At 44.5% G+C, this 13,514-nt stretch overlaps 1 protein-coding gene across 3 annotated transcripts in view; it reads right to left on the bottom strand.

Annotated features, from left to right (window-relative positions):
• FDFT1 (farnesyl-diphosphate farnesyltransferase 1) overlaps positions 1-11,837 on the bottom strand; it is a 30,793-nt gene extending 18,956 nt beyond the window's left edge. Inside the window, exons 1-3 of one of the 3 annotated variants that reach the window (XR_006380955.1) lie at positions 11,651-11,837; positions 2,028-2,125; positions 886-1,069 (exon numbers count right to left, since the gene is read on the bottom strand). Coding sequence is in view for 2 of the 3 variants with exons in the window: in XM_044225070.1 (XP_044081005.1) it covers positions 886-1,069; positions 2,028-2,398 (555 nt within the window). In the remaining variant the exon portion in view is untranslated. Of the gene's footprint in view, positions 1-885; positions 1,070-2,027; positions 2,435-11,650 lie in introns of those variants that run through there. The other 2 variants (XM_044225071.1, XM_044225070.1) reach the window with 2 other exon arrangements.
• Positions 11,838-13,514: the final 1,677 nt, after the last annotated feature.

The raw sequence follows: 13,514 nt of genomic DNA, 5'->3' as shown, positions 1-13,514 counted from the left end.
TCAGAGATTTCTTTTCTTTTGGTTTGAACTTTATTGTCTTCTATTTTTGTCTCTGACACCAAAGACATGCTCTCAGTAATCTGAAATAGCCCTTGCTCCAAAGAAGTCTCTCAAACACTCTTTTGGGGTGAATTACAGCCCTCCCCGCTCAAGAATATAGATCTATTTCAGGAGCAACAGCCACATGAGGGCAATTCTTCCTCCCAAATTCTGGCAACTGTGTATAAAAGGGCGGGCTTCTTTGGTCTGTTAGAGAACATGAGACTTCACTAAATCAACCTTTTATTTATGTGATATGAAAGAAGCACTTATTTAGGGGCGCCTGGGTGGCTCAGTGGATTAAGCCACTGCCTTTAGCTCAGGTCATGATCTCAGGGTCCTGGGATCAAACCCCGCTTCAGGCTCTCTGCTCAGTAGGGAGCCTGCTTCCCCCTCTCTGCCTGCCTCTCTGCTTACTTGTGATCTCTGTCAAATAAATAAATAAAATCTTAAAAAAAAAAAGGAAAAGAAAAGTATCTTTCCAAAGGAAGAAACACTGGACTTCTAGGCAACATATTGGTAACAGTAATAGTAGCTAATACCATTCTAACCTGTCTTGACTCTTTCAAACCTCACAACAATACTACAAGGTGGGTACTATTATTATCACTATAGATGGAGAAACTGAGGTTTACATAGGCCGCATCACTCCAAACCAGTTAATAAGGGGAAGGGGTGGGATTCCAACCCAGGCAGCGTAGTTTCAGAGTTCTTACCCATCACATTAGATTACACTGCCCTCACACTGCTGATTTTACGGTTCTCTACAGGGATGAGGGCTGGCTGACAATTACATCATCAGTTATACACACAACCATAGGCAGAAGAGATTTGTAATTCCGCTACCGATGGGAAGTCCTCTAGCACTTGTCGATCCTTCTCCTTGCTCTCCATATACCGCCAGTCTGGTTCATAAAGGTAAGAGTGAAAATTGTGTAGCAGTGGAACCTTTTTTTCTATACTGATGGTCATGTCATCTTCCAGAGTGTCCAAGGCTCGGAGGACCAGATAAAATATGCATACCGCATGGCTGTGAAAATGGAGGAACTATTAATATAACAGGACAAACATTCCAAGATATTTATTTCAAAATAACATGTCATTTATGCAAACCCTACTGAAGTCCTAAACCCTACTAGGACCCCACCTCTAAAGAACTATGAAAGGACAGCCAAAGCTTTTTGTATACAACGAGACATCTTAATTTTCCTTTCTTAGGTGGGAGCAACGGACTTCAGTGGTTTATTTATAAAAAACAAAACAAAAACCCTGCCGGCTGGATGTCACAACTACTCTCAGAATGAGTTACATTTAACGAATGTAGAACAACTGTACAAAGATCAACAGGCCAAGTGTTTACATGGAACTAGTATTTTTGCGGATAAAAATAAAGTAAAAAAAAACACGATAACTTCTCAGTCTAATTACTATCATACACAAAGGCAACTGGTCCAGGTTCACGCAGGCAATCTGCCCAGAAGCAACTTGGGCTGGTTCAGTCACAGGAGTCCTAAATTTGAGTACCAGGTGGAGGATAGAGATTACTTGAATAAAACTTTAAAAAACAAAAAAAGCAACTCTATTAGAATTAACCCCATATACTAGAATTGCAAAGTTGCATAGTGAAGCCAAGAAAAATTCATGACCTACTCAGAGAACTCAGAGTTCAGCTGCCAGGACTAAAAAAGAGTCAATAAACACCACCATCCCCCACCCCCCCTCCTCCCACTTCCCTGAAAGAGCTGGGCCCACAGGGACACTATTAGATGGCGAAGTGCCTAGAAGGGCATTCTAGAGTAAATACATGGGTGTTCCGACCACGTTTCCTTCACTCTGGTGGGGCACGCTCTAGATGAGCCACAAGCGGACCCTACAACGCTAGGGACTGTCAGAAAGTAGCCTTGAGTGGCTCAACGTCCCAGACTAGCTCAAGGTCCCCAGGAAAAGCTCTCCTCCCCCACGTGAAAAGGAGCTGTCTGGCCACTCACCGCATTTCCCCATCCAGCGCCTCAATGACAGCTGCAAAACTGCGACTGGTCTGATTGAGATACTTGTAGCAAGTTTTCAAGCTGCTGCTCAGCGAGTCCTGGGGACAGAGAAGACACACTGAGGTGGGAGATGCAGAGGAGCAGGAGTGGGACTGGGGCCGGCGGCAGGCTGCCGGCGGGGTGCGCAGCCATCCGCAGACGCCCTCCCCCCGCGGCCAGTCCTTGGAGGGCCAGGCGGCGGAAGACAAGGGGCAGCCCCGCGGCTGGGAGCCGGCGCCCGCGCCTGTGCCCCGGGGTGCAGCGGCCGGACTCAGCACAAAGGTCCGCTTGAACAGGGACATGGCCTTGGTGCCGCAGGCAGCCACGGCCATGGGAATCGTGGGGCCCGATCAGAGTTTTTCCTCCATAGACCCGAGCGGGGCTGGGAGGCGCCCCGTGGGGCGGGGCGGGCTCTCCCTCCACCCCACCAGGCCGGTGGCTGGCCGGCCCCGCCCCCCGGGGGGCCGAGGTCAACCCCGCCCCCTCCCCCCCCCTTGCCATCCCTTCACCACCTGTGCCTTCCTCCAAGTCTTCCCCTTGTCCCCGGACCCCATGGGCAGCTGCCAAAGGCCAGTCGACTCTGAGAAACTGGCTCTTCCTCTCGGTGCCAGAATCTTTCCTTCACCAAACTGGAGTCGGTGAGTCACTCTTGTACTTCTGTGTCTACCCCTGCATGGCTCAATTTTAGCAAGAATCCTGCTACTGATCACCCCGACTGACCGGCAGTGTTCCTCAGTTCCCATCATCTTATCACCCTGGTCTGCCTCTGGCAAGAATCCCACTAGGTTAGGTCGTGTGTTGAGAACGTCCCTCACCCAACATGTTCTATCGTCATCTTTTCCATCCACCGACCCCTCCATTCTGCTCCTTGGCTAGAAATTCCCACTTTTCCTTGTTGCATTCAGAATTGAGCCCAGTTCTTTTTTTTTTTTTTTTAAGATTTATTTATTTATTTGTTTGTTTATTTATTTGACAGAGATCACAAGTAGGCAGAGAGAGAGGAGGAAACGGACTCCTGCCGAACAAAGAGCCAGATGCGGCTCTTTCCCAAGACCCCAGGATCATGACCCGAGTGTGGAAGTCAGAGCCCATTGAGCCACCCAGGTGCCCAGAACTGAGCCCAGTTCTATACTGAGGTCTCTTTCTATACTGAGTCATTGCAATGACTATTCTGAAGAAACTGTTTTTATTGGTTTAACTACAGTCCACCTCTGGCTTTTTTTTTTTCTCACTTCTTATATGCTCTGGAAAGATATTACTTTTAAGATTTCTGATCCTCTTTCTCTTTCAAATTAGTAAGCTGTAATGAGCTACTTCCTGAACTTTTACTCTTCCCTAAGGAAAACAAGAATCGTTTTTTTTTTTTTTTAAAGATTTATTTATTTATTTATTTATTTGACAGATCACAAGTAGGCAGAGAGGCAGGCAGAGATAAGGAAGCAGGCTCCTTGCTGAGCAGAGAGCCCAATGTGGGGCTGGATCCCAGGACCCTGAGACCATGACCTGAGCCAAAGGCAGAGGCTTTAACCCACTGAGCCACCCAGGCACCCCCAACAAGAATCATTTTTTCCAGAAAAAAAAAAAAAGCCATAGCTTCAAAGCAAGCATAGCTGAAAGAACTGCTGTGTATTTTATACAGACTTTAATTTTAGAGCTGTTTTAGGCTCAGAGGAAAACTGAGTGCAAAGTACAGAGTTCTCGTGTATCCCACCAACCCCTGGTCTCCCCCCCACTCTCTTTTTAAGAAAAGGAAAACATCTGAAATACCTAACAGGGGAGTGGTTAAAAATATACCTAATGGCATATCCACTGGTGGGAAATACTGCAGTCACTTTGGAATGTTAACAGTGAATCCTGAACCCTAGTGGGCCCATGTTCTTTTTTATGTGTATTATTTCCTCAATTTCCTATCACGGATGCATATCATATTAACAAGAATAAAGCTTAAAAAATTACATAATCATGAGAATTTCATTTTCTTGCCATGTTCAATAAAAAATGATTAATAAAAATTAGTGTTTATTGGGCACCATACTAATAAAATCATTTCATGCAGTGTCTGGCATACAAATATACTCAGTGAAGGTTTGATGAAAAATGAATTATGTTCAGAGTATTTATATATTTATTTTTAAAAGATTCTCTTTATTTATTTGACAGAGAGAGGGTGCACAAGTAGGGGGAATGGCTGAGGGAGAGGGAGAAACAGACTCCCACTAAGCGGGGAGCCTCCGTGTGGGCCTAGGATCATGACCTGAGCCCAAGGCAGGCGTTTAACCAACCGACTGACGGAGCCACCCAGGCGCCCCACCCCCACCCCCATTGAAAGGGTTTAAAAACTATTCACCAACTCCTTCCCTCTCAAGTATAGAGAGGACAGGCTTCAGGCTTTGCAGTCAAGTCAAAAAAACAAAATTAACAGCTACTACTGAGCTCTATGGCAGCTCTTCACAGAAACTGTTTTACCAGGCCACAATGATTCCTTTCACTGCACTGCCAAATGTTTTAATCCTCAACTACAACTTATGGTTTAGGGGCTGACATCTAACCATGAGCTCCTATAAAAGCTGGACAGGTTTTTGAAGAGCAACAACCTTAAAGAATACTACCCTTCCTTATCAACACACCTCTTCCACTCTTAAAGTGAGCAAGGTCAATAAATCCCTTCCCAGTCTCCTTCCCTCACCATTCTTCTGTCACCTATTTGCTTCAGTTCCTCACTCCATAACAATAATTTCCTCAAATTACCAAGAAGATATAGGAAGCTGTAACTATTAAGCACTGGAGAACTCGACTCCCTATGAAAATTTCCGCTGCTTGATTCCCATGGGCTGGCAGGGAGGAAAGGGTGGAAAAAAGACTAGAGCTAACTAACAGCTGCCTGTCTCTAGAGCCTCCTGATGTTTCCCACTGCTGTCTGACATCAAGTATGCTCCCAAGAACTCTCAAGTGAGAGAAAAACAGGAATGAAAGGCATTTGGAGGAAGAGTGTGCAGTGGCTAGAAGTGTGAGACCGAATTCCCAGGACTGGGACTCCCAGGAAAAGTCCACAGGTGAACAGCTATCAACCATTTCCACAGCTCTCCTTCAGACTTGAATGCAGATTCCTCAGAATGGGGAGAAACCCCACAAATTTAACCAAATTTATATAAAATTAATAACTACCATTTACTGGGCAGCTACCGCATGCCAAGCACAATACAAATATTACTTTTTATCCTCACAAAATCCTTTAAGGAATATATTACAGACCTATATCCACTTTCATTCAAACTTCATGGCCAGATGTATAGCAGAATTCAGAATTTTTAGTGCTTCAGAAAATAGGCAATAAGATGCATATACAGCCCCAAGTGCTATAGAGTAATATCCCATAATTAATTGTTAATGTTTCTTCAGCAAAACACTCATATTTATATTAAGCCATTTTTACTTCAATTAGGAGCAGTTTTGCCGCCAAATGACTTTGAGCCAGATTTATGAAAACATTTCTCATCTTCAGACCATTTCTGAGTTGGAAAATCATGGTTCAGGGACTGCGATCAGTATCTCTGTTTTATAGATGAAGAAACTGTTACCTGGAGGTTAAGTTACCAAAAATTATTTAGCTAAGAGTCAGGATTTAGAGAATAGAGGCCAGAAATGCACGATTACAAAACACCTGCTTTTTCCATGATGTACTGTCTGGGTGATCACACCAGCATGCCCCGATTTATGGATAGACTCCTAAAAACTCAGTAGAAATCAAGTTTACTGAACCCTGAATTCCTACAGCCAAATCCTTCTGTGAAAGAAATAGTCAGCCATCAATATCTGCTAAGTGCACATTTCCCCCCAGTTCCTTTGTTACATAAGAGCGAAACTAAGGGGGCACCTGAGTGGCTCAACTGGTTTTAAGTCTCTGCCTTCAGCTCAGGTCATGATCCCAGGGTACTGGGATAGAGCCCTGCATGGAGCACGGCATCAAGCTCCTTTCTCAAGGGGAGTCTGCTTCTCCCTGTTTCCCCCCACTCTCCCTGCTCACTCTCTCAAATAAGTAAAATATTGGGAGAGAGAGAAACTAAAATCATGTTAAGCAAAAGAAAATGTGTGAACCTATGTTCCCTCTATCCAACCATTTTCTTTTTTAACGGCTCTTAGGGTTTTTAGGACTCAGAAAAACTGCGAGCAACAAAACAAATAATATTGTACTGTACTGTTCATCAAATCTTAAAACTAGAAGAGTCTCACTTAAAAAAAAAAATCAAGAGATTATAGTGTGCAAAGTCTTCAGTTTCTAGGGGTAACCAATGCTACCCTTTTCTCCAACAGTCTTATTTTATATAGAGAAGAATGAGTCAGAGAAGTCAAGTCTCTGGAACCAAATCACAACCCTACAAATTGTGTATCCTGACTTTAGACACTCCGATCCTTTGCCCTGCTGTTATTTTTCCTTATAGTATTTACCTCCACCTGAAACGCTATATACAGTAAACTCTTGAACAGTGTGGGAATAAGGGACATGGACCCCTGCACAGCCAAAAATTTGCATATAACTTTTGACTCCCCCAAAACTTTACTACTTATAGCCTACTACGACCAAAAGCCTTACGGATAACATGAACAGTTGATTTACACACAGTTTTTTTGTATGTTATATAATGATGTATTCTTACAATAAAGCTTAAGAAAAGAGAAAATAAATTTACAGTGCCGTACTGTACTTAGTGGGAAAAAATCCATGTACAAGTAAATCCACACAGTTCAAAGTCATGCTGTTCCAGGGTCAACTGTACTTGCCCTTTTTTTTCATTTTGTCTTTCTTTAGAATGTAAGTAAGGTTCATAAAAGCAAGGTCTTGCCCATCTTATTAACTCTTTTATCTCCGGCACCTAGGACAGTATCTGCCATGCATTTGGTGGTCATGTATTTGTTCAAGAAAGGAAAGAAGGAAGGAAGCTACTATACACCAGGTTGGGAAGGGAAGAAAGGAACTAGGAATTAAAGGGTATCTGCGATGTGCCAGGAGCACGTGTGATGGTGCTGGGATCTGACCAGTGATCTGGGGCCAGTCAAACCTGAGCTCTTCACTGCAGACAGCCTCCAAACAGGGAGCATGGAGGTTGTCAGACTAGCCTGGGTGGGCATCCTAGAACCACTACCTGAACAAGTTATCTAATTATTTTATGCCACTGTTTGCTAATCTGTAAAAAAGGGTAATAATAGTGCTTGTCATTTTAGGGTTGTTGTCAAGATTGACTAAGTGAGCCACAAAAGTTTGTGGCTCTTCCCATCAAGGGATGGAGTCTCTCTTCTCTCTCTGCCTCCCTACGTGTGGGTTCCCTTGTGACTTTTTTTGGCCAATAAGACAGCAGCAAAGGTGACTCATGCAAAGGCTTGAAGACACCAGGGCTAGTCTGTGGATGATGAAACACAGAAACATCAGTCTCTCCCTACTACTCCAACCTACAGTCTGCCAAATACCCGACTGTCCAGCCACAACCCAGCTAGCCAGCTGAGCAAGCCCAGAAGAAATCAACCAAACTGGCCCAGATCGTAGAACTCCCCAGCTCTCCCAAAAAACTGTGAACTCAAGTTGTTGGTATTTTAAGTCACTGAATTGTTTGTTTTTTTAATTATGGAAAAATATGCAGAACATAAAATTTGCCACCTTAATCACTTTTAGGTGTGCAGTTCAGCAGTGTTAAAGACTTTCACAATGTTATAAACCCAATCTCCAGAATTAAGTCACTCACAGTTTTGGTATGGTTTGTTATTCAATGAAAGTTAACTGGTAACACTGGAGATAAAAGACTTGAAGACTTTAGCATAGGGCCCAGCAAACATAAAAACTCAATAAAAGCTATTATTATTAGGAAACTGTTATTATCGTTATTAAATTTATTAGTCTCACAATATAATTTCTTCCTAATCCCTCTCACTTGTCAAATTTGTGTTCCAAAAATGTTGCTTTCATCAAGTCACTGTTCTGCTCTTAACCCTTACCTGCTTCACTGATTAGGTACCTCAGCTCTTGGTCTCCCACATGCCCTCAATGAACTTCATACTTCTAGCTTGTATTCTTCAATTTCAGGTTGCTTTTCTCTTCACTCCATACATGCGCAGTCATGCTCAGTCCTCTATGACTTGCTCAGGGCATGCCCAGTCCTCTATAACTTGGCCCACAGTAGTTTTTTCAACTGAGGAGGCTCCCCAACTAAATTAAATCTAATAACTTACAAAGCCCTTTTCCTGTGTTTTCTAAAATCGTTTCACTTAGAGACATTTCTCATTTCACTAAAATTTTCTGAAATCCAAGTGTACTTAAGATTACTTGGCACTGGAGCGCCTGTGTGGCTCAGTGGATTAAGCCTCTGCCTTCCGCTCTGATCTTGGTCTCAGGGTCCTGGGATTGAGACCCGCATCCAGGGAGCCTACTCAGCTTCCCCCCCCAATCCCCGCCCTTTTACCTAATTGTGCGCGGGCCACCTGCGCGCGCGCGCTCTCTCTCTCTCTCTCTGCCAAATAAATAAATAAATAAAGATTACTGCTTAGGTTATCTGACCTTTGGACACCGATTCTCCACAGGACTGTGAATATATTCAGGGTGGCCATTTTCTACTCTGTGTTGGTCACATGGAAGTGTTATCAATTTTTACCTGATTCTGAACAATCCTCTACTCAATGTGTCTCCTCTGCTTAATCATTTACCAACCTGGCATCTCTCCTTTTAACGTCTAGTGGTCAAAGTTGAACAGTACTCATTTAGTGTGGTCTGGTCCATCACCTGAATGACAAGCAGCGTGATGGAGGTAAGAAAGACAGTGAGCTCTGGAGTGAGACAGCCAGGGTCAAAGCCAGGCTCTGCCCCAGGATAACTGGACCTCAGGCAATTAATTAGCCACCTTATGCCTCTGTTCTAATCTACAAAATGCTAAAAATTATAGTACCTTCCTTATAAGGTTACTGGGACATTTAAATAATAGAAGCAAGGAGGTATGTAAAATAGTGCTTGGCACATAGATAAGAGCTCAATAAATGTTAGCCATTATTGTGATGCCCTTTATCTAAAAGGTAAAAGATCTAGGTTTTAAGAGTCTCTCCGCAGGGTGTCAGAATCGAAGAAATCATCCTGAACAAGTGCAATTAGGGATCTGACTGACTACAATTCTAAGTCCATAGCATGACAAGGCTACCTAAAAAAGACAAGGAACACTGATGTAGTGGGGAGGAGGGGGGCGGGGAAAAGGACTTTATTTGTACATGGCCATTTTATTTCTTAAGAAAAAAACAAAAGATGAAGCAAATATAGCAAACATTATACATCTTGGAAACAGACACAAATTGGTTAGAGTATTTTCATTATTTTTCTATTTGCTTGAAATATTTTATAATTAAAGTATACTTTTCAAAGTGAAAGCAGTTTTACACAGCATCCATAAGAAAGAAATTTTAAGTTCTGAAATGACCAGGTCACACTGAAAGAGTACCATTCAAGTTTGAACAATAGACTTTAAAAGGAGACGCCAGGTTGGTAAATGATCTGGAAAGAGTAACAGATAATGATAACTAAAGAAGAACATAGAACATTTGGCTTGAATATCAGTATTCTCAGTGATAACATGAGAGTTCTCTTAAAATATGGCAAGTGCTGTATTACACAACAAGGATTGGACTCTGGTTCCAGAAGGAGAAGAGAGTGAAAAAAGGTCAGCTTACTGTAAGGTAACACTTCCTAAGATCCAAAACTGTCTGCGGATGGAGTGGGCAAGTCTCCAGAGGCAGTGAACTACCTGTCGCAGGAGGTGTTCAGGAGACTGTACAAACTGGATTACAAAGCAGTGACTATTTTAGGTCACAGGTCCCTGGAAGAATATGATGACAGTAGACACTGTTCTCTCCTCAAAACACACAAATGTGCAGGAACATAAAAACTTGCAAACAATCTCAAGAAAGCTCCAAAAACTCTTAGTAAAAATCTCTGATTAAACATCTATTGAGCAAGGCACAGGAACAATATTTAGTTGTAATTCCTTTAGGCATCCCCCAAAAGATGAATCCCCTATTCCAGCCAGCAGTAAGCTTTCCCTACTGGAAATTTCTTTATGGCATTTACTATATTCTGCCACAGTTATTTAAGTTTCGCTTGTTTAAAAAGCTAGAGGTTTCTTGAGGGTAGCGCATCCACCTTTTATTCATTAATTCACTAAAGGGACATAGAGCAGGATTCCTACATCCAAACAGCTTAAAAATCCAGAATCAAATACAGAATCTTAAATCCAAAAGGGATTTAGGGATCATAAATCCAAAACACAAATAACCACAATACAAGACTATGGGGCTGTTACAAAGTAGTACTGGAGAAAATGGTGGAGGGAGTTTCACAGGTAACTTGTTATGGTGCCTACCTGAATTTTCTACTAACAATCATAATGTTTTATTGACTGGACAAGATGGTGAGCTCTTTGTAGGTCTTATTTGTCTATACAGTCCAACCAGCATAACATCTAGCACGGAACAGGTGTCCAAAAATCTCCACTGAATGGTCAATAGAGGTGGCACTCACTGAAGCTAGACCTTGAAGATGAGAAGGATCCCAAGTTATGAGGGAAAGAGAATTTTTTTCTGATGGGAAATTAAAGTGGTATAATAAAGAACACCAATTAAGAGCATATTTAAACAAAGAATAGTCTTTGTGATGTTCCCATCAGAGAAAAGAATTTAAAAGTTTTGATATAACCCACGAATTTGGCTAAATGTGTCTATTCATTCAAGAATCACGTAACAATCATTTTCTTGTTGTAACAGATACCTATGTAAGCATTCATTTAGCAAAGGGCACAAGAATGAGGCAAATGAAATCTAAGTAAATAAAACCAAGTCTGGCCTTCAAGCAACCAACAATGTTGCTAATCGACAGAATACAGGTAAGTAATAAAATAATATAATAATAACTAAGAACTTGGAAGAGTAAATATGGGTTATTAAAAAAACCGAAGACACACTGAAAAATTGGAATTGATCAGACTGCAGGACAGTGAGGCAAGCTTTTGGAAGAGGTGTAACCAAAAACTGAAGGATGAGCAAAGAAGGTTTCATTCCCGAAAAGGTATTGGGGCAATATTTGCATAGTTCATACCCTTCATGATATGCTCTCACACGTCCTCTCCCATTTAATCTACCCATATGATCTCAATTTTGCAACCACCTATTAAGAAACTGATAAACATCAATGCTCAAAGACAGAAGGACAGAAGGACAGACGAAGAAACACCTGACAACCCATGTCTGGAAAGGACAGAAACATTTTAAGCATCAAGACCATCACCTGAGGGAGGGCGAGGAAGGGAAGAGGCGGCCCGCCGAAGGGACGTCGGCCAGCAGGGCCGGATTTGGGATAAGGGAAGCGGAACCAGGCCGGGCGGGTGGGGCCGCCAGAAGGGGTGCGTGTCTGCTACCCCTAGGGTAGGAGGGCGCCAGAGGCTTCCGGCACCCGCTCGCCGCGCCCCTCGCCGTCCATTGTGGGGCCTACCCGCCAGGCTTTACGCCCGGGGACCGCGCGCAGCCGCCCCGCCCCAGCCAGGATGCAAGAATGCTCTTCCCACCTGGTCCATCTTGGGTATCACCTTCCGCCGGCCCCCCATCTGGAAGCGCAGGAGGTTGTAGAACTCCTCGGGGCGCCCCAAGCACTTCACGAACTCCATGCTGGTAGCAGGCGGCCGGCTGCCGGGGCTCGGTGCTCAATTGCCGTACACCCCTCGACACCCGCAGGAACTCAGCGGATTAAACCCAGGAGGCGTGACAACTGGGGCGGAGCAGAGGCGGGCCCAGGCGGGCGCCACGCCCACTACCCCGCCCACCTCAACGGGTCTCTGGCTCTCGCGCCACTTCTCGTGGGCTCACGGGGTGGGCTGACGGGCTCTGACTAGCTAGGACCGCTCGCACGAGGAAGGCGCTGGCCAATCGGCGGCAGGATGAAGCTGGCGTGACGACCATACCCTGGACGCCCATTGGAGAAGAGAAAAGGACGGTAGAGCGGGATTGGTGCTTCTACGGGGCGGGCCTTTTCCTCCACTTCCCTATGTAGCAGTTGGAGCCCGAACCCAGACCCGACGCCCTAACGTTTCTGTCGTGGGTCCTGGCCCCGAGGTGCGTGGGCTTTTGGCGAGAGTTCGCGAGGATTTTGTCAGTAATCCCTTCCCGTGTGTAGTCGTGTTTGTCCTGCGGCCAGATTAGCTCTTCAGTGACGCGCCCCTCCTGTACTGTCTGCGCGAGGCTGCGGACCCTTTAAAAGCCAGGAGCGCCCCGCCACCGAGTTGTCGGCGTTCACCATCGACGCGGGAGCAGAAGTCCTCCGCGCGGCTCTTACAGCCGCAGAGGACAGCGGGCACCTGGTGCAGCAGGAACACCCCTCCTTTTCCTGCTTCACAACCCTCAAGGCTTTTCCCTTCTTTCTGGGCGAAGTTACCTCGCCCCTCGAATTGAAACTCTAGTACCTCTTTCAATGTGTTGAACCACTTTATCCCCCAAATGGATCTGAAGCGTTTCTACCTCTGTGTAAAGAGTGTATGATACGGAAATTTCTATCTCCATCCTTGCTTTTTGGGTTTTAGTTTCGCTTGTTTTTTAATTTGAGAACGCGGCGCGAGCCAGCAGGTAAACGCGGATTCCTGGCAGGGCGGGGATTCTCCCCCCGCCAACCCCCACCGCAGCTGGATCTTCCCACCCACCTTCGCTGCTAATTCCCAGTCCCGTTCTAGTTTTTTCCCATAGTATATATCACGTGCTAATACAATCCAAAATGTACTCGGGATATTGTGTCGGTTTCTTCTTGCTAGAGCGTAAGCTCAATGACTGACATCTTTATTTTTTTCACTAACATACCCCCAAGCATCTAGAACGGTGCCTGGCACATACTAGGGGCACAGTGAGTATTTACCGAACCGGCCAGTACTTCCTCCTCTTTGGTGTCCTCCAAAGTTATGCTGTCCATAAGTGAAATCTCTCCCCCACTCAAACTGCTTCTTCGGATAATGGCACTAACAGCGTCCCAGCTCCCTAATTATCAAATCCTGCTGTCATCCCTAATTCCCTTCTCTTCCTACACCTGCCCCCTTTGAAATCATTCAAGTCTATGGAGCCTAAGAACCAAACCTCTTTCGTCTTAATCTCTCCTCTCTGATCCATCTTGGTTTAAGCCCCATCTTCTCTCCCAATCCCAAACTATTTTTCAAGTCCACTTCCATCTCTCTTCATGCATTCCCATGTGACAACTTGAGTAAATTTATCTAAAACACACACTTGATTATATTGGGACTGTACTGGAACTTTTTTAAAGATTGTATTTACTTGAGAGAGACAGGAAAAAAGTGCTAGAGCACAGAGGGAGAGGGAGACTCCCCACTGACCAAGAAGCAGGATGTGGGGCTCCATCCCAGGACCCTGGGATCATGCCCTGAACAGAAGGCA

This window comes from Neovison vison, chromosome 11, assembly GCF_020171115.1.
Source record: "Neovison vison isolate M4711 chromosome 11, ASM_NN_V1, whole genome shotgun sequence".
NCBI lineage: Eukaryota > Metazoa > Chordata > Mammalia > Carnivora > Mustelidae > Neogale > Neogale vison.
This window is presented reverse-complemented; position numbering and strand designations above follow the sequence as displayed.